This window comes from Sitophilus oryzae, unplaced genomic scaffold (assembly GCF_002938485.1).
Source record: "Sitophilus oryzae breed Bouriz unplaced genomic scaffold, Soryzae_2.0 scaffold_404_pilon_pilon, whole genome shotgun sequence".
Classification (NCBI taxonomy): domain Eukaryota; kingdom Metazoa; phylum Arthropoda; class Insecta; order Coleoptera; family Curculionidae; genus Sitophilus; species Sitophilus oryzae.
Genome location: NW_022146979.1, coordinates 333365 through 354838, shown reverse-complemented (window position 1 = coordinate 354838; position 21474 = coordinate 333365). Strand labels below are relative to the sequence as shown.

General features: G+C 31.8%; 1 protein-coding gene across 1 annotated transcript in view; it reads left to right on the top strand.

The window, feature by feature from the left end:
- LOC115885626 overlaps positions 1-21474 on the top strand; it is a 567259-nt gene that overhangs the window by 538064 nt on the left and 7721 nt on the right. The window contains exon 15 of the mRNA XM_030904592.1: positions 13080-13241. Coding sequence (XP_030760452.1) covers positions 13080-13241 — 162 coding nt within the window. The remainder of the gene's footprint in view (positions 1-13079; positions 13242-21474) is intronic.

Below are 21474 nucleotides of genomic sequence, written 5' to 3'. Positions count from 1 at the left end.
GCATGAAAAATAGTACCAAACAGCGCAAATAGCGTGCTCCATGAACCCACCATTTATTTCAACTACCGTTAGTTTTTTTTTATAATACCATTATACCAATATATGGTATTATATACGGTTGGTAATATACGGTTTGTTGCCTCGATTTTATTTTATTTCATTCTCAACTCTAAAACACTGGTTATAATAGAAACAAAATTAACACTGGTCAATATTAATGCCGGGTTTATACAACATTTACATAAGTCCTAATTATAATCACAGTCTTAATCATCGTCATAATCACAACGCAATTTTAATGTGCGTTTATAGAACATTTTTATAATCATATTTTTTATATCAGTCAAGTTGGGTAACATAATTAAAGGCTAAGTTCATGATAGATGTCAACAGGTTTATAAGAAGTGTATAGTTTAACTTTTATGATTATGACTATGATTGTGATTACGACTATGTAAACTGTTGTATAAATCCTGCATAACTTGTGCAAAGACCTAATTATCACTTGGTCTTGCAAGACTTTTTCAAGACTCTTGTGCAACACTAATGAAAATGTTAAGATGTCTATTGTAAGCCGATTGGAAACACCGGTTCCTGATAGATTACCGGAGTTAAGCGACGTTAGACGATGCGAGATATTGGTTTAAAAAGGAATGAACACCTGGAAGTGTCTTACGAAAAATTAAAACCGAGTTCCAAAATGTATCTTTAGATTTTCTTAATGAATTAGTCAAAATATGAAGTAGGCTATTAACAAAAAATATAACAAACGCCGAACAATATTCCCTTTAACCTTTTCCCACCGAATTACATCGAAATATTCTACTTCAGACCGAGATATTTTCCTTCGCTTAACGTAAACGGATTTTAGCGAAATTCATTCCGGAGCATATTAAACCCGAAATATTCCTGCTTTCTTTGATCTGCCAAGAGATATATTCGTACAAATACCTTGCCGTTAATTAAGGAGAAGACGACTTCAGAAGCGGACTGAGAAAATAGCAAGGTTGTGAAATTGTTGGCGGCTCTTGACGGCGTAGAGAATTTGGCAAAGTCGACGGAATAGGAAGGAGGGCACCGATGACGGAGTTATTAGAGATAGAAACGTCGAGATCTGAAACTCGTGCTGTGTAATCGTAAGCTACCGTTAAAATTATTGTGACAGTTTTGAGGTTGATAAAAACGGGTGTTTTCAGATGCTGAACTAAAAAATAGTTATAATCTATTTTCAAATAGTTTTATTGATAGACTGCCTTATAAATAGAATATTATTATGGTACTTTTAGACGGTCAGTTCAGTTTTCTGAATATCGGTTATCGAATGGGACACAACAGAGTTAGCATGGTGTGTTACGCTGATGATGCAGCCATTATTGCGGAGACTGAGGACGATATGCAGAGACAGCTTCATAAATTCTATCAAGCCGAGAATTAAATATGATTATCTCCACAGAAAAAACTAAATGTTTAACTTTCTCTAAAGAGCCGTTAAGATGCAAACTGGTAGTAGAAAATTATTGAACAAGTATCACAGTTCAGATACCTAGGAATAGATATGTCGCACTACTATGATCCAGAGAAAGATCTGAGAAGCCAGATAAACAGAGCAACGGCCATGTCAGGATGTCTGAGACAAATACTTGCGAACAGAGAGCAAAATTAACATTTATAAGACCTGTATCAGACCAATAATGACATATGGGATAGAAATCCGAGAGGAAACAAACAAGACCATAAGCATGTTAAGAGTCGCTGAAATGAACCTAAGAACCATAATGGGGAAGACTAGAAGAGACTAAAAATATCAGACAACAATGTGGAATACAGGACGTAGTGAGACGGGGTAGGCAAAGAAAAAGTCAATGGTTCACATACGTAAAACGCATGGAAGAAAACAGGCTACCACGCATAGCTCTTGAAGGGAAACCCATGGGTAAGAGACAGCTGGCAAGACCTCCAAAAAGATGGAAAGACAGTTGGCAGTCCATCTCCCAAGAACTCCTACAGAGGGAACCTTAAAATTAACAGATCGACTAGATCTCTAATAAGTAAAAGAAGAAGAAGAATTTCCGTTTTCTGTTCAGTTTCAGTTTCAGTCCATTTGTCAGTTATCGTATGTCTAAAAGGTGCTTTTACACTGTCAGTTCATTTGTCAGTTCAGTTCAAAAATAACGATCCATTTAGAAAATCAGTTTTTTTTATTTAAGTTTTTTTTCATTATTGTTATGGTGTAGTCGCATGATTAAAAAATAGCTAATTGCGTTAGCTTTAGCCTTAGTACTGAAGAAAACAAGAAAACAAAGATGTAAATAGCGCAAAGGCTGGTTTCTATAGAAAGTATCACTGTCTCATATAAACTTAAGAAAGTTTAAAGATAACTTTTGAAACTCTTAAAATGTTAAAATAAATGAAACTTAATTTTTCAACTTCACTGAAAAAATAATAAGGTATTTTCATTATTGAAATCCAATTAATGTTATCGTTAAATGATGTATTGGAAACCAATGAATTCTTATAGTTCAGATAGTGTATATTCCGAAAGCAACATCATGATATATGTCGTTTCAAACACTGATATAGTCGAGGAATGGAAAAAGTAGTGTATCGTTGGCGTAATGATATTATCCTTGTAGATACGGTAGTGTTTTCTCTGTGTTAAAATTGCCTGTGTTTATACAGCGTTTTTCATAGATTATATCCGTTAGAATTCCTAATTTGAATAGAAAAATCTAAATATTTTAAAGTAAAGACATTTCTAGGTGCTCTTTCTTTCTTCTTTTTTTAAATTAAACCAATATCATCCATTTCATGGCGTTTGCGGTTTTACCAAAGGTAGCTGCCAATCTGCTTAAAGTATGAAGTATAAAGTATTTAACGTTTAAACTTGATTTAGTAGATAGATCAGTTTATAGTATCAGTGTATCATGTAAAATTAAGAAAGTTTAAAGATAACTTTTGAAACTCGCTTTTAATTTTTCAACTTAAAATTGCCTGTGTCTGTCTATACAGCGTTTTTCATAGATTATATCCGTTAGAATTTCTAATTTGAATATAAATCTCAATATTTTAAAGTAAAGACTAGGTGCTCTTTCTTTTTTAAACCAATATCATCCATTTCTTGGCATTTTTTTTATTATAAACTAAAGTGTTTTGAAATTTAAATTATTGATGTTTAATTATCAAATAAAGTTTTAACAAAATCCAAAAACAATTTTAAAGTTAATGCAATTAAAAAAGTAGGGGGTTTAGAAATTCGCGAAAACACTGCATATTCATGTATTTATTTCGCATAATTTAACTCCGCAAATTCCGATTTATTTGTTATCGGAAAGATCTTTGTTTATTTATAATTAGAATATGTCGAAAGTTTAAATCTAATTTAATTTACTGCCGCGGTAAATTGCAGTTTCCTGTCATGGCTAATTTACCTCAGCCATTATTTACTTTAGTTAATTATTATCCGTAATACTTACTGATTGCGAATTTGTATTTAAATAACATAATATAATATTATCTAATTTGAAGATCACTTTCACTTCAACAGTTACAGAGTTGATCAAAAACTAAATTCCATTTTAAAATATTTAAAAATATAAAATTACGAGAATGTCTAAAATATAAACTATATACAGGGTGTTCCTTAATGTCATGCTAATATTTAAGGGGGTGATTCTTGGACTAATTCTAAGAAAAAAACCTCATGTGAAGGTATGTATAAACATCTCATCTTTTCAGATACAGGGTGGTAAAATTATCTCCTTAAATATGAAGTACTCACTACCCATCAATTTTGATTTCTAAGTAACAGTTGCACAAATGATGCTATGTTCGACCTTTTTAATAATGTATACTCTAGCCTGAATAACCATCACTCTACACCTTCAATTTTCTGTGATTTCTCTAAGGCTTTCGACTGTGTAAATCATAATATCTTAATTAACAAATTACAATACTATGGATTCAGGGGTGTGTCGCTCGAATGGCTTAAGTCATACCTTGGTTTTGTTTGGTCTTTTTGGCTATAGAAGCTTGTAAGCCTATAGAATGTGGTGTCCCTCAGGGTCCAGTACTTCGCCCTATTTTGTTTCTGGTGTTTGCAGTAGTATCAACGACATTGCAAATCTAGACATTAGTGGTAAAATCTGCCTCTTTGAGGACGATACTAGTTTCACTTGGACCGGCCCAGCCAGATGTTACAGCACTATATAATACTATATCCAGGGACTTACGCACCATTAAATCTTGGTGCGATTCTAATCTCCTATGCCTCAACCTATCAAAAACTAAAGTTTTGTCATATAAATGTACTATACAACCTCTTAATAACACCACTTTGGTGGACGCTGTGAAATTCTTAGGACTATTCGTTAAAATGGGACTTGCACATCGAAGCTTTATCAAAGAAACTAAGTGCTGCCTGTTTTGCGCTAAGAACAGTTTCTAAGGAACCTAACTTATCAACCTCTAGAATAGCCTATTACGCCTTTTTTGAGTCACATCTTCGTTATACCCTTCCATTCTGGGGTACTTGCTGCGCGACAAAATTTGATCGTATCTTCAAACTTCAAAAGAGAGCAGTTCGATATTTATTGGGACTGAACAGTAGCACTCGCTGCCAGAATTTCTTTAAAAAATTCAAAATTCTGACTCTTCCTTCTTTATTCATTTTTGAATCGCTTTGCTTAATCCGCAAGCACATATCTGCTATTCCCTAAAGGCCATCTCACAACTATCCACTTAGGAATGCGGAGCACGATCTTTATCTACCAACCCCGAGCTCAGAACTAGTTAAAGGCTCAATACTGTACAATGCCAAAAAAATGTACAATCATCTGTCTTTGAATTCAGTCACCTTTGAAATCAGTCACTTTCATTCTTTCCCGTATTTTGCAAAGCTCTGTAATAATACTTACTGGAGAGAGACAAATATGCGGTAAACGACTTTTTTGTTGTTTTATTATGAACAATTTTGAATTTTAAAAATTTTGATCATCTCACACACTGGTTAAAGGTCTAGTATTTAATATTTAATATTTTATAACTCTTACATGATTATATCCATTTACAATTTTCCTGTTGTAAAATTTTATTGATACGCCTTTTTTTGTATTCTGCAATGTCCATGTATGTTTTGTTTGTAATTTTAAAGACGTATTTTTTTAATTGATTTGTATTGGATGATATTTTTTATTATTTGAATATTTTTTGTGCTTTTGCTTGTTTTGTAAATGCTTTGTCGATGAAGCTATTTTGGCTTTTTGTACAATAAAGCGTTGTTTATTATTATTATTTTTTTATTACAAAGAGTATCTAAAAAACATAATCGAAAATGGTTGAATAAGCTGAAAATGATGGTGATGATGATGGTAATACGAAAAACCATGTGAATGTTAAAATTTCATGGTAAAACATCTAGGCCTTTAAATGCTCCAATTAAAGAACATAAAGATTATTTAAAAACGGGATTCTCACAAAGCTAAGATTTGTCAGCATTTATGAGACACAGGACTCAGTAGAATTTAACAATACAAAAATTAAAATGAAAGAACCGATAGCTTCTAAACGAAAAATAAACGAACGTCTTTTAACCTAATCTAATATAAATAAATACCTTCCGATACACGAGAAGGCCCGGCCTGCTGATCTGGCCTTCAGACCCGGCCCTTGGATGACATCTTTGTGTTTGTGGGCCAAACCAAGTATTTTCCAGGCCAAGCCTTTGGTACACTAAAGGTAGTATCTAATATAATAACAATAAATAATAATAGTATATAATAGCTAGTTTTGTTGCGCAGCACATTAAAAAACTGCGCAACGTGATCTGCTGCAAGTGTGAATACCTAGACCACCTGCAACGTTGCGATCGCAGCTTGGTTGCGTAGGCTACTTTTTTGTTGCGCGCAGTTTAAGAAATAGCCGTGTGTGAACAGTTGTTGAGGAACGTTGCAAGTGCAGCAAAAGATTACTAATCAGTTGAAACTTTTACTGCGGACATCGGTGCAGTATTCTGTTGGTATGCCCGAAATGTATACACTTTTTTCAGTTAACTCCAGGATTTATATGTAGGTATTTAGTAAAGAATTACCGACAAATTGCGATGTCGTCGAAGTCAAAACAAGCGATTTGGAACAGAGAACAAGTAAAATGTTTAATAGAAGCGGTAGAAGCAAGGTAGTGTTTATGGAACATAAAAGTCCATTCTATTACAACCAAACGAAAAGACGAGCCGCTATTTCGGAAATTTCTTCTGAATTATATATGCCCGATGAAGACATAAAAAAATTCACACGTTGCGTGCACAATATTCGAAAGAACGTTCACAAATGAAAAGTTCCAAATCCGGTTTGCTCTCCCAAAAGGTACACACACGATACCTTGAGCTGTGGGTGGTGTACTAATGAATGATGCCCCTCCAAGGCTGCGGCTACCAAAATATATGGCAAAAGTAGCGCTTTGGTGTGGTAATTAAACATATGAAAAGCATGTAGTGTCGACCTGCAACTTTTTTAGGCAGCTGCTGTATAAAAACTGCGCGTTTTGGGCTATTTTCTGCTGGTGTATGAACACTGTATGTAACTTTTGCAGCGGCTGCAAAAAAATTGTGCAACAAAAGTAGCTGTGTCTGATACTACCTTAAGCCTGTCAGATATTAGATTTGTCTGAAAAACGAACGAACTTTACCTTTCAGACGTTAAATATGTTATACAGTCTTAAATAAGTGCAAATATTTTCAGGGCTGGTAGATCTCGATAAAAGAAACATATTTTCTCTTTACCTTTTTTCAAATAAATCCAAAATAACCGAGATATTTTACTTTGAAAATTTAAAACAAAACGTTTTTCTGGGGTCGAAATATACTACCCCTAAAAATATTTGCATTTATTTAAAACTCACTTTATAATATCGGATGCGAATATAAGCGTATTTTGTTAATACGAGTACGTAAGGTATATAAAGAAAAACGATTTATTTCAAAATCATTATAGCAGCGATCAAATTTTATTTATTTATGCTTTGAACGACGCTTCAAGACAAAATCAATTCCATTTGGTATCGTTTTCACACCGTCTGTATTCCTAAGCCTAAAACCAATACACATTTGCTTGAAATAGGTGGAAACTTTGCTTATTGGGCCCCATCTGTAAATAAATTTCTTGGCGCCGCGCCGCTCGAAAACGATCTGTCGCGGCTCTGACAAATAGCGTGGGCAAATATTTAAGACGGCCTAAGAGAAATAAAAGTAAATAGATAGAGAGAGGGGACAGAGAGCTGTGGAAACCAAACACTTAAGGATAAGGAAAGGTTTCGTTTGAAATTTTCCACTTGATATAAGAGTTTGTGAAGTAAAAATGGAAATATTCATAAAAAATTAAAAATAAATATTTTGATATACCATTTATTTTTGTTAATAACAAAAATCCTAGAGTTGTAATTTTAGTTCCGTATTCCTCTGAACCTCTTTGAATCTAGCATCCACGTCTCCAGTTTACGATAACTCTGGTCTCGCAGATAAGACGAAACGCTGTCAGAAAGAACAAATATACTTACAGATAAAAGGTATAATCGACTTTTCGAAGTATATTTGCGACACTCCTACTCTCAGGTGAAATATAGGTTGTAAATAGAATAAATGTCTTCCGATGAGTTGCGGTTCTTCAATAAGTGTACATCTTTGAATAAAAAGACTAAGAAAGGAAAATATCAAAATCTTCAGTCGATTGTCATGGGGACCTAATACCTAATATGGGCGACTTAAATTGCGGTTTATCAATGCCGTTCTAATTTGATTCAAAACCTTTAAAAATGTAATGTGGGGTAGACTCAATAATTTGCTGTTTTATTTTACGTTATGGATGAATATTAGTAGTTATTAAAATTGTTATAAAAATATATAATTCTAATAAAAATAGATAAATAATTATAATAATAATTACTGAATAACACATACTTCATATACGCCACTGAAGCAGCTATGTCAAAGTTGTGTATCTTAAATATTTCTGACAAGTATAAATACAAGCGAAAATGCTAGAAAACATATATAATTATTAGTATTTTAATAAAACACACTTTTAGATGTATCAAAAAACTTTTAATAAGAGTAACTTTAACTCTACATATATGTTTCGGCTTGTTAGGCCTTTTTCAAGAGTTTTTTAAGAACTAATCGTCTAACTACACTGTAACTATATATATATTTGCTATGGGGGTGGGTTAAGAGAGTTTACAATAGGGGTAATAAAAAATGTGTTTGGAAATCCTTGTTGGTCGTTAACATTATTTTCGTTTTTAACAGATTTTAGTATTTCTAACCGTTCAATGTAGTTTAAGCGTCTACCTTTTGTTTCTCTGTGTAGTAACTTAATTGAATCTTCATTAATTTTGTGATTATTTACTATACAATGAGTTGCAAGACCAGAACTATGCTGGAGATTATTAATAGACTTTACATGTTCTTTAATCCTTATATCTAAATTTCTACCTGTTTGGCCTATGTACACGGCATCACAATCATTGCAATCCACCCTATATACACCCGACTTATTTTTAACATTAGTTTTGTCTTTATTATTTAATAAAATTTGACCTAAATTTCTTTTATTTACGTTAATAGTTTTACATCCTATTTTATTGAGATTATTTGATATTTTGTTAGTTAAATTAGGAATGTAGTTTAAAAGTCGATAATTGTTATTGTTTTTAGAATTAGCGGAATAAAAATTTTTCATTAATATTTTCTTTTGTTTTTTCTTTAGCATATTATCAATAAGGGAACACTTATATCCATTGTTGATGGCGATTTGTTTAATAATATTTAACTCTTTTTTAAAATTCTCTGGGCTCAGTGGAAACATTACTAATCTATGAATTAAACTATGAAAGGGTGACATTTTGATTTGCCAGGATTGGTGTGATTGACTATGTATTACAGTGCCTGTGGTAGTGGGTTTTCTGTAAATATCAAATTGTAATCTATTAGACTGTTTTATAATTGTAACATCAAGAAAATTGATGGTATTAATACCTTTTTCAATAGTATATTAAGGTTAATTGAATTTAATAATGTTAAAAAACTTACAATTATAAAACAGTCTAATAGATTACAATTTGATATTTACAGAAAACCCACTACCACAGACACTGTAATACATAGTCAATCACACCAATCCTGGCAAATCAAAATGTCACCCTTTCATGGATTAATTCAAAGATTAGTAATGTTTCCACTGAGCCCAGAGAATTTTAAAAAAGAGTTAAATATTATTAAACAAATCGCCATCAACAATGGATATAAGTGTTCCCTTATTGATAATATGCTAAAGAAAAAACAAAAGAAAATATTAATGAAAAATTTTTATTCCGCTAATTCTAAAAACAATAACAATTATCGACTTTTAAACTACATTCCTAATTTAACTAACAAAATATCAAATAATCTCAATAAAATAGGATGTAAAACTATTAACGTAAATAAAAGAAATTTAGGTCAAATTTTATTAAATAATAAAGACAAAACTAATGTTAAAAATAAGTCGGGTGTATATAGGGTGGATTGCAATGATTGTGATGCCGTGTACATAGGCCAAACAGGTAGAAATTTAGATATAAGAATTAAAGAACATGTAAAGTCTATTAATAATCTCCAGTATAGTTCTGGTCTTGCAACTCATTGTATAGTAAATAATCACAAAATTAATGAAAACTCAATTAAGTTACTACACAGAGAAACAAAAGGTAGACGCTTAAATTACATTGAACAGTTAGAAATACTAAAATCTGTTGTAGGTATATCATGTAGGTATATGTAGAGTTACTCTTATTAAAAGTTTTTTGATACATCTAAAAGCGTGTTTTATTAAAATACTAATATTTCAACGATGTTTCACAAGAAACCAACCACAGCTTCAGTACAATTTATATATAATTAGTTAATTCTAAGTAAATTTAATAAATGGTCGGTATAATATTTGTATGTATATTGTATAGTCACTTGCTAGTGCGTATTATTAAATCGTGAGATTTCAAACTCACAAACAAAGTTAAACATAATATATTTAAATTGCTGACCTTGATATTATTTATTTGATTCTTCCATCAGTTGGCTCGATTTTCTTTATTCAATGTTAATTAGCGCTGATCAATATTGTTGCGATGAATATAGTCAGATTAAATAATTTAAAAAACTAGAGTCGGACTTGAAATTATTTTAAATAATAATTAGATAGTTTTGTTGTTGTTAAGGTATCCAAAACAAAAAAAGGATAAAGTGTGACGTATTTCAAATAATTAAGTTGGCCTCTGTATCTCACAAACTATCAGCTAACTTGAAAATCTAAAAATACTATCAGATAGCCCTTATAAAGTGGCAATGAGAATGTGCAATTGTTTTTTAGATTTTCTAGAAAGTAACGACAGGAAAAAATAAAACATTTTCAGAATAATCCGTTTTTTTTTTCTAAAAAAACTCAGCAATCCCTGAAATTTTTAAAACTTTTTTGATGGCATCTTGGTGAACAACCCAAGGCGTAATTTTGCTTCAATTTAACCGTCTTCGTATCTATTTTCGAGATACCAATGCGCTTACCTCGAATTTGTAGCACCCTGCACTGTTTTTCTGCTCCATAACACTGTTTTTCAATAAATCGCAATAGTGTCATTTGTAAACTTGACAAAAGTTAACACTTATTATAGAAGGATTAGGAAAGGATAGAACGTTTCCAGAGACACAAATCTATTTCCAAAAAAATAATTTTTCTTCGAATTTTAAACTACACCATTTAAAAAAAGTAAAAATTCTCAATATAAAAATAATTATAACCTTCTCAAGGCCAACCTCGAGGCCAACTGACAGTAAGCGCTACTAAAAAATAAAGGAGAGTATCTGCCAATAAAGTATGTACAGGGTGGGTCAAATTCGACGCTTTTAAATGGAAACACCCTTTTCTATAGGAGATAGACGAAAACTAATATCGGTGTCTGGAGCTCAATTTTCATCAAAAACATGATGGTGAAAACCGCACATCAATATTTGTTACCATTCCGGAGTTACGGGGTGTTTTTCAAAAATGTACATTTTTAACAAATCGCTGTAACTTTTTTGCTATGGAAAATTTTGTATTTCTATGAAAACATTTCCAAACCACCTTTTTACGTAGAATTTAATGGTTTGAGTATAATTTTTTTAAAATTAATAATTTAAGAGTTATCAACAGAAAAATAGATTTTTTATTTGGGACACCCTCTATATTTTTAATTAACTGAAAAAAAATTTAAAATTACCTTTCCAAAAATATAGCACACTTGATATTTTGTTATAATCCCCTTCGAAATACAGAATTTTTAAAAGTTCGCCACTTTTAACGAGTAGGCTTTGGACCCCTTATTGATGAAATGCCCTTAATGGAACCCGAAAAACATATTTTTCCAGCAAGACGATGCACCGCCTCTGAACGCTGAAGTTATCAGCAAATTTTTGCAGCCAATTTCAAGAATAATTGAATAGCTAACCAAGATCCCATCCGTTTGCCGTCGAGGCCGCCTGACTTAGTGCCCATGGATCTAATCCTATGTATATATTTGCGGAAGAATAAAGGTTCCTTATTCTTCCGTATAATCTAGACAAGAATTAGAAATACTTAGCAGTTATGAGAGGGTATCTTTCACCCCCACTGAGTTAATGAATTCCGCGAGAAATATTCAAAAACTGCCCCGTCTGTCCATAACAGAAGACGGTTGATATGTTGAACACCTGTAGCAAAATCTCATGTCTTGGTTTGCTATTTATTTTTATTGTTATTAGATAGTTTAAATGTTTTGATGTTGGTTAAATATATTTTAAATTGTTATAAGATTCTGATAAAAAAAAATCTCTTATAGCAAATATTATTTTCGTTTTAATTGATGCTCACAGCTAAAAATTTTTACATTACAGCCGGTGCCGTTCAAAGCCTACTTATTTAAAGCGGACGAATTTTTATATACTCTATATCTCGAAGAGGAATCAAGCAAAATATCAAGTGTGTTATATTTTTGGAAAGGTAATTTTAGATTCTTTTCAATAAATTAAAAATATACAGGGTGTCCCATATAAAAAATCAAATTTTCTGTTGATAAATCTTAAATTATTAATTTTAAAAAAATTATACTTAAACCATTAAATTCTACGTAAAAAGGTGCTTTGGAAATGTTTTTATAAAAATACAACATTTTCCATAGCAAAAAAGTTACAGCGATTTGTTAAAAATGCATATTTTTGAAAAACACCCCGTAACTCCGAAACTGTACCAGATATCGATATGCGGTTTTCACCATCATGTTTTTGACAAAAATTGAGCTCCAGACGCCGATATTAGTTTTTGTCTATCTTCTATAGAAAAGGGTGTTTCCATTTAAAAGCGTCGAATTTGACCCACCCTGTACATTCGCTTGGCCTACAATCGATGATGAATGAACTTTGGCGACGTCAAAATTATCATCGATTGTCATTATCCAACCGTCTTTGACACCGTTTATTTCGATCATATGGTACATATCTGTAGTAATTTTGATTGGCTATGAAGTTCATCACGGAAAGAAAACGACAAAGTTCAACTTAAACGTTTCTCGGCGTCTATCTAAAAATGATGAGTTTTCTCATACTATCGTCTTCAAAATAAAACAACTCACACAGAACGATACTAATAAATTAAAAGCAATCCAATAAATTCAACTGAATTAAGCAAGTGATAATCTGCAGTTTATACAAACAAAAGCTGACATATTATGCAACAGTCCATATTCACTCATAGCCACGAAATAGGAAATATCAAAAAGGATATCCGACGAACTGTATACTGAAAAAAACTATAGTCCAAAAAACTACGAAATATTTATTCGAAATGCAAAATATTTTTGGCATGTTGATAACTCTGCACTAAAACTTCGAGAAAGACCTCTCTTTAATTCGTTCCCATACCCTCAGTTGATTCCTAAACTATTTCAATACTATTATAGAATAGCACATTGATATCATATTCAATAACTTCATCTTTATCCAAAAATTATTCCTTCATAACGTTTCGTTTTAATTTGCTTTTCAGATACCAAGCGGTGGCGGGGCAGCAGGGGACAGTAGCGAGTCCCATGACACCGACGGCGCCCCTTTCGACAGTCCCCCCCTTTTACGGCGAAAGCCCCCCGGTAGAGTACCCCGCAGGCCCCACTCCGATAACGTTGGCAGGGTCATTGCTGACAAGTTTAAGGTGAGTTTTACTACAGAATTTTTCGACGTATTCACCTCAAAGAAGTTACTATAATTCCAGTAGACGCTCGGTTGTGTGAACATCTTTTATATGAACTATTCATTAGAATGAATAGTAAAATCGTAACATTACAGGTTCTATAGAGTGAACAGCGGCAACCTCGATTAAGTGAACAACTTTTTCGGTAATTCTACTGTTTTAATTAAAATATTTTATCAGATTCAAGTTATAAGGTTCGCATTCTGTATCTACTTAAAATAACTCCATGTACACCATCAAATAATGGTAATATTTCGTTTGTGAAACAGTATTATTTTTTATTAACTCATATAAAGTATACACATAACCGTCGATAAATTACGTGGTGATAACATAATGCTCCCGACATTTCCATCCGATAAACAAACAACTGGAATAACGGAAAGAACGAGGCAATATTTTACTGTTTATTATGCCATTAGTAGTGGTCCATTAAATATCGAATATCGAATTGTGGACTATTTGTTTAACGACAATCGAACTACTAGGTTTTTTTTACTTTCTGGACAATATAATGTGAAAAAAATGATCTGTTATTTACGAATAAGTGACTGTTTTTCTAAAATCTATACTAATATACAGGGTTGTTCACCACATACGACACGGAGTATTGTAGCTAAACGATTAGATTTTTAGCTAAACGATTAGACTATTAGAGCTACAATTTAAAAATATTTTTACGTAATACAAAGTGTCCCAAATAAATAAAAAATATCAAAGTTATATTTTTCTAAATGGAACACCCTGTATATTATTACATTTTTAGTTTCTACAATTAAAATAAAGGTAAATTTGATTAAGGTTTATCACACTTAAGCCTTACCGTTTTTGAAATATTTTCAATTTTGTAAAATTGCAGTAAAAATTTTAAAGCTTCATTTCTCCAAGGGTACCAAAGTTTTTAATATTAAATATTTACTGAAGTTTATTTATTGATCAGTTATTGTGTTGCAATAATAAAAATAATACTACCTCATACAGAGTGTCTAAAAATTTATTTTAAATAATTACTAGCTTTAAACGGCAATAACTTGTTTAATTTAAACGGAATGCCCTGTATATTTTAGGAGAATCAGATGCACAATTTGATTGTCTATCAAATTGTATTATACCATTTTTTACCTATCCCTTCAGGTTTTCGTAGAAAATGCACTTTCTTATAATTTACACCTCATTTTATCAATATACCCATGGAATATTGACATTTTAGATTGTTTTTAAAGCAAAGAATGTATAAAACGTACAGGTGTTAAAAACGATAATATTACTAACCCATTTGTATACAAAAAGAAAACTATTTATATCTGTACAAAAGAGTATACCAATAATTAAATATACCACCAGTATTTCCGTCCAAATACTAATTAATTACATTTAATTGAATCATTTATTAACATAGTTAATAAACGATTCTAAATAAATGTGGATTTAAATCAGAAATAAATATAATAATAAGTTATGAAAATGAACGTCCCTGTTGTTATAAATAAGCATTCGTCAAAAAATGAAATAATGTTTTTAAGGCTATTTTAAAGTGTTTTAATATTATTAGCAATTATTATTAATCAAAGCAAACAGTCAATTAATGTAGTTTGAATACTGGAATCATATTAATTGGTCCTCTTTAACAAATATTTAGAACAGTTTTTAAATTTTTTAATGAAATAAACCAACTTTATCAACAATATTAGTATCTGTACTCTTTAAAAATTTGTTACATCTTTAAAATTAATCTAAAACGTCAATATTCCATGGATAGATTGATAAATGAGGTCTAAATTATAAGGAAATGCATTTTCTACAAAAACCTGAAGATATAGGTAAAAAATGCTATAGTACAATTTGATAGACAATTAAATTGTGCATCTGATACTCCTAAAATATACAGGGTGTTCCATTTAAATTAAACAAATTATTGCCGTTTAAAGCTAGTAATTATTTAAAATAAATTTTTAGACACGCCGTATGAGGAAGTATTATTTTTATTATTGCAACACAATAACTGATCAATAAATAAACTTCAGTAAATATTTAGTATTAAAAACTTCGATACCCTTGGAGAAACGAAGTCTTAAAATTTTTACTGCAATTTCACACAATTGAAAATATTTCAAAAACGGTAAAATAAGAAGTGATAAACCTTATTCAAATTTACCTTTATTTTAATCGTAGAAACGAAAAATGTAATAATATACAGGGTGTTCCATTTAAAAAAATACAACTTTGATATTTTTTATTTATTTGGGACATTGTGTATCTTGTAAACATATTTTTAAATTGTAGCTCTAATAGTCCTTCAACGAACCCAAAAGTTACAATTTGCAAAAATCTAATCGTCTAACTACAATACTCCGTGTCTAATACTATGTGGTGAACAACCCTGTATAAAATCCTTAAGTGAGTCACTGATTAATATGCACGATACTGCTCAAACAACTCAACGTAAGAAGCTCAATTTTGTCATACAGTTTGATTCTAGGGTGTAGAGGTTCGATAACAAGGGATTTTTCGAAATTCCAGTTCCAAGGGGGTGAAACCACCCCTCAAATATTACAATATTTTTTATTTAAAAAACGGTCAAGTTCCCGAAAAAACGCTTAAAACATATATTCTTTTTTGTTTTTTTGCATATTAAGATTTTTTAAAAATGTATACAGATTGTTTCGAAAAATTTGGTCATTGATTAATCACGATCCTGCTTAAAGCGCTTGACGTAAAAAGCTGATTTTTGGAAAACGGATTGACTTTAGAGTGTAGAGGTTCGATAAGAAGGGATTTTTCGAAACTCGAATTCTAAGGGGGTGAAACCACCCCTCAAATATTAGAATATTTTTTATTTAAAAACCGGTGAGTTTTTCGGAAAAACTCTTAAACACGTGTATTTTATTTTGTTGTTTTAAAATTTTTTTAAAAATTTTACAGGGTGTTTCATAAAATATGACCATTGAGTACCTAATCACTGTTCTGCTTAAACTGCTTGATGTTTAAAGCTGATTTTTGGCAAACGAATTGACTGTGGGGTGTAGAGGTTCGATGAGGAGGGGTGTCTCGAATCTGAAATTACAAGACGTTGAAAACGTCCCTCAAATATTACAATATTTGTTATTTAAAAAACGGTTAGTCTTTCGGGAAAACGCTTGGACACGCATAATTTATTTTGTTTCTTTACATATTTTGAAATTCTTTAAAAAATCATACAGGATGTTCCAAAAAGTTGGGTATTAACCACGATTCTGCTTAAACTGCTTGACGTAAAAAGCTTATTTTTGGCAAACGGATTTTTCGAAAGTCAAATTCCAAAAAGATGAAACTACCCCTCAAATATTACCAATTTCTATATTTGCTTTATCATCACCATTACAAATGATTAATTCGACGCGAACGAAGTCGCGGGTACACGCTACACTGTAAAAAAAAATGAGTGAAATTTCACTCAGATTTCACTCAATACTTTCTCAATTTCTGTCCACACCCGATTGAGTGAAATTTCCACTCTACAGAACCGAGTGAATCTTCAATTCTCAGAGTGAAAAGCACTGAGTGTTTTCACTCAATCGAGATTAGACGAAAGACTCCTTTTTACTCATTATTGTTTACCTTGAGTAGGATTTTGATCGATTTTGATAATTTATTCACTTTAAAATGAGTGAACTCACTAAGTGTTGAGTTCAAGACACCTTTTATTGAGTGACTTTTACTCAAATTTGTGTTACACTTAACTCGATTAGTACTCATATCTGAGTATTAATTTCACTCAGTATTGAGAAATATATTCTAAATTATTTTTTTAAAAGCTATATGTAAGCTAACTTGTTATTTTATAACAGGTGGGCAGGTGCCTTTCAAAGGTAAGTTTCAGTTTAGGACATGGTCTCGAACATGTCCATTTCCTAAAATTCACTTTTGGGAGGCATCTGGTCACTTGTAATAAAATAACAAGTTAGCTTACATAGCTTTTAAAAAAATCATTTAGAATATTTCGTTTTTTTTAACAAACCAAATAAAAAACTGTAGAACCTTCAAAAATATTTTTATTTGTCATTTTTATTTGACAAAAAAACAAATAAAACCAAATATAACACTATTATTATAATATCAAAAACATTTTAAAAAGTTTTCAACTCTTTTTGGAAAAAATACAGGAACTTTTTAAGCTAGATGTCTAGAAAAGTTGCATCACATCGCAAAAATCCGCTTTATTAAGAGCATTCGTCAGCTCGGCTACCAACATTCTCGAATATTTCTAATTTCTAAACTAACTTTTAATAACGAAAATCCTCCGGAAAATCCAGATACTTTTCCTCCTGAAAATTAAAAAAAAATGTTATTCTGCCAAATGTTCCAGTTCCCAGTTCCAGATTGAGGGAAAGTACCTAGATTTTCGCTACGCTAATTAGTCCAGGAAACATCCGAGCATTGCGGCAATCAGTAGACGCAGTCGAATTTGAATATATGTTAGGCGGATTTCTGCGATGTGAAAAAAAATGTTCTTAACATAAAACATATTTAGGAGTTATGAGTTCGTATTCGCTTCACCACGCCACGCGGCCACTGTCACACTTTACATCACACACACATACACTATGGACTTGTAACCTGGGCACCTTCGAAGGAACAAGACAACCTACGACTCGAACAGATAATTAAAAACTGAGGAACAGGGAAATAGCTTATTCGGTATCGAAGAAGCGCGTATGACGTATGATTAGTAATGAGCGAAAATACTCTAAACTGGGTGATTTCACTCAAATTTTTATTGTGTAAAACATAACATGAGTTTTTAAGTGAATTTTTCTATTCCATTACTCAAAGATAGGGGTTATAACTCGAACATGAGCTTATTCAATAGCTATTGATTAAATAGAGATCATATTTGAGTAAAATGATGAATTTACTCTATTTTAGATAAAAATGTACTCAATTATTTCACTCAAAAAATTCACTCCCTGAGAAATATGTGTTCACTCAGACGCGAACGAAGTCGCGGGTACACGCTAGTATTATATAAAATATTCCTTTGGAGATGGTAACATGATGAGAGTTCACACTTGATAACGATCAGTGATACTCATTACCAAAACGTTTTGTAAGTAAAATAAATAAATAAAATGGAAGTGGGAAATTCTTTTAGTTTCAATAGGACTTTTTGGTGTCAACTGTTGCTATATTTTTCTGCTATTCCAAGGCTCTGGTTGGCAAGAGGTACCTTACTATGTCAGGTTTTCTTTGGCCATAAAATATTCCTTAGAATAATTATATTATTGAGCAGTAAAAGTAGTTTTAATTTTGTAGTTCCGTCCAAAATTCTTTATTTGGAAACTAATTCCCATAGGGTAAGGGATCCTTAGAGCAAAGTTATTTTTTGGCTGTCTCTTGGTTGGTTTATACTGTTTAAATGTGCAGTTATTTTTCTTAAATTCATACTGAAATTATTTCCATAACCTTTTTTGGTTTTCTTTGTATTGTACAATAAGGAAATAAATAAATCATTAACTCTATATATCTATTAATCCTATCTATTTTAGTACAATGCCGAGTAAAAGGAAATTTTCAGGCACTTCCATGATTTAATAGAGTAGGTAATTTGATTTAGTAATTTGACTCAGATACAAAACGTATTTTTGTAGTGCAGTTACAAGCTAAGATAAACTATTAAGTTATGTATCCTCTCTTATTAATAAGAGGATCGTTCGTTTTTATGGCAGAATATAAACCCATATACTAGCATGTTATATTTGTTATAAATAACTGAACGCAAAACACGCTAGACGCTGCACAACCACGAGAACAAGCAGGCTTTAGAACCGGCTTCAACGCGACTGATCACATACATACACTGAGAAAAACTATCAGCCCAACAAAAGCATACGAACTTCCACTAGCCATAGCCTTTAGGTCATTTGAGAAGGCTTTAAGAAGGATTTCAACTCGATATATCCTAAGGCAATAAGAGAAGCTCTAGCGAAACAAGGTATTGACAGGCCTTATATGTAAAACTCTACCTAATATATACAATACAAGGAAGCCAAAGCAAGAGTAATGATATATAAAACAACCCCAGAGTTCCCAACTGGCAAAGGAATACGACAAGGAAACGCAATATCTATTTACAGCCAACACTAGAATAAATCTTCCATCAACTCGACTGGACCAACAAAGGATTAAAAATAGAAGGAGAATATCTTAACTATCTAAGATTCGCCGATGGTATAGTCCTAATTGCCAACAGTCCTGAAGAACTACAAGCACAAATTAACGAACTAAACACAATCAGCAATGAAATAGGTCTCAAAATGAATGTAGCAATATCTAAAATAATATTACTACGAACTGGAACAGAAAGACATTCTAGTAAATAACACAAAACTGGAAATAATAGTATATATATATTTGGGGTAACTAATACACAGCTCGGGATTTCTTCTACCGGAAGTAAACAGAAGTAATTAAGTAGTATGGGAGAAACTGAAACTGAATTATTTATTAATATCTCTGAAACTATCAAAACTTATTTTAAAATATCTTAAGGTTATGTAAAGTAATCAGAAAGGAGGCAAAAAATGTAATGATATGCCGTTTAAAAAAATCATCCTGATCCACTCACACTATTTTCAGTCACTCTGTAGAGGTTAAATTATTTTCCTGGTATATGTACATCTTATTTAATTTAAGTTTTTTTTTTATTTTAGGAGCTACAGATTAGTGTTGCACAAGAGTCTTGAAAAAGTCTTGCAAGACCAAGACTCTTGCAAGAAATTCAAGATAAGACTTTCAAAATTTCTAGTCTTGAATTTCAAGACAAGACAAGACTTTAATATGCAAGAAATTTCAAGAGTCTTGTAAGATTTCTTGAAAGTTAGAAATGATACATTTTTTTAAGTGACAATTAGGTCTTTGCGCAAGTTATGCCGGGTTGTAACGTTTTTAGTTCGTTACATGTCTTTTTTATATATGATATATATGATGTCTGGCGTATCGTCATCGGATTCCGTATCGTTCAGGCCTGATAATTTATTTGGCACGCTTGGCGTAATTTTTACGTTCCCTAGTCGCCAACCCTGTTATCGTTTGACACAACCCTGTTATCGCTCTGAAGAGGCGCTGTCAACATCGCTTCTGTCAACTCTCTCCGTGCTTAACCTCACTTTGTTTTGCCGCTCTGTTGTATCCCGGCTTTTAGAAATGGTGATTATTTAAATCTTGCTGTATAATTTGAATCAGCTGCTATTTCAAAGCAACAGGTAAAGATGAGATATTATCCTTTTAGATTCGATATTATTACTGCATATTTTTAGGGTAGAGTTTTGGATGTCCCAACTTAACTTGTATTTGTATTTTGCTGGCACGTTGGCGTCCCTTTTCTTTTGTCCTCCAGAATGTTACATGGAAGAAAGGACAGTTTCTTTGTTTATTATTGAACCCTCGGAAGTAATTCGAGGTAGGTTTATTTTGTTTATTAGACCTTGTTTGGTTTTAAACAAGAGTTTCATATTTTTAGGGTCCAAGGTACGGACTATTTACAAGGTACGGGCATTATCCAACGTCCTAGTAGTATCCAAGGTATGTGTAGTGTTCCCATATTGCCACAGTATGGATACAGCGTAAGCCCCATGCTGCTTCGCTCCCATTTCTAAGCCTAGTCAGTAGCTACGGCTGTATTGATTCATGATGTCCTCATTCTGGCCCCTTTTGTTGTTTTGGCCAACAGGATCGCCGACAGACAGTACAGAGATATGAGCCCAACTCACGCTGCTACTCTTTGAAACAGGATTGCCTCAAGAACAGCTAAGTGTAGATTTAAGTTCTGGTTTTCAGTCGATTTTCAGTCTTAACTTAACGTACATTTTAAATAAAATCATACAGACTATATTTAGTGGTTAGATTATTAAGAACATTTATGTCGATTTAGTTATTACAATATGATTTAGATTTTAGGTTTCAATACATTACGCCTTGTAATAGTATTACTTTCTATAGATATTATTATTACGCTATATTAACAGATGAATAACCAGACATAGATTCTAGAATCTACAGGTTGCAACATATCAGATTTAACACCGCATAAAATTTAACAATTTAAATTTTAAGTAATGCTACCTTTCTTATATTTTCTAGAACGTTACACGCATTGTATTTTTTCATAGTCTTTTCATAGAACATATTTAATATTATTTACATACATAGCTTTACT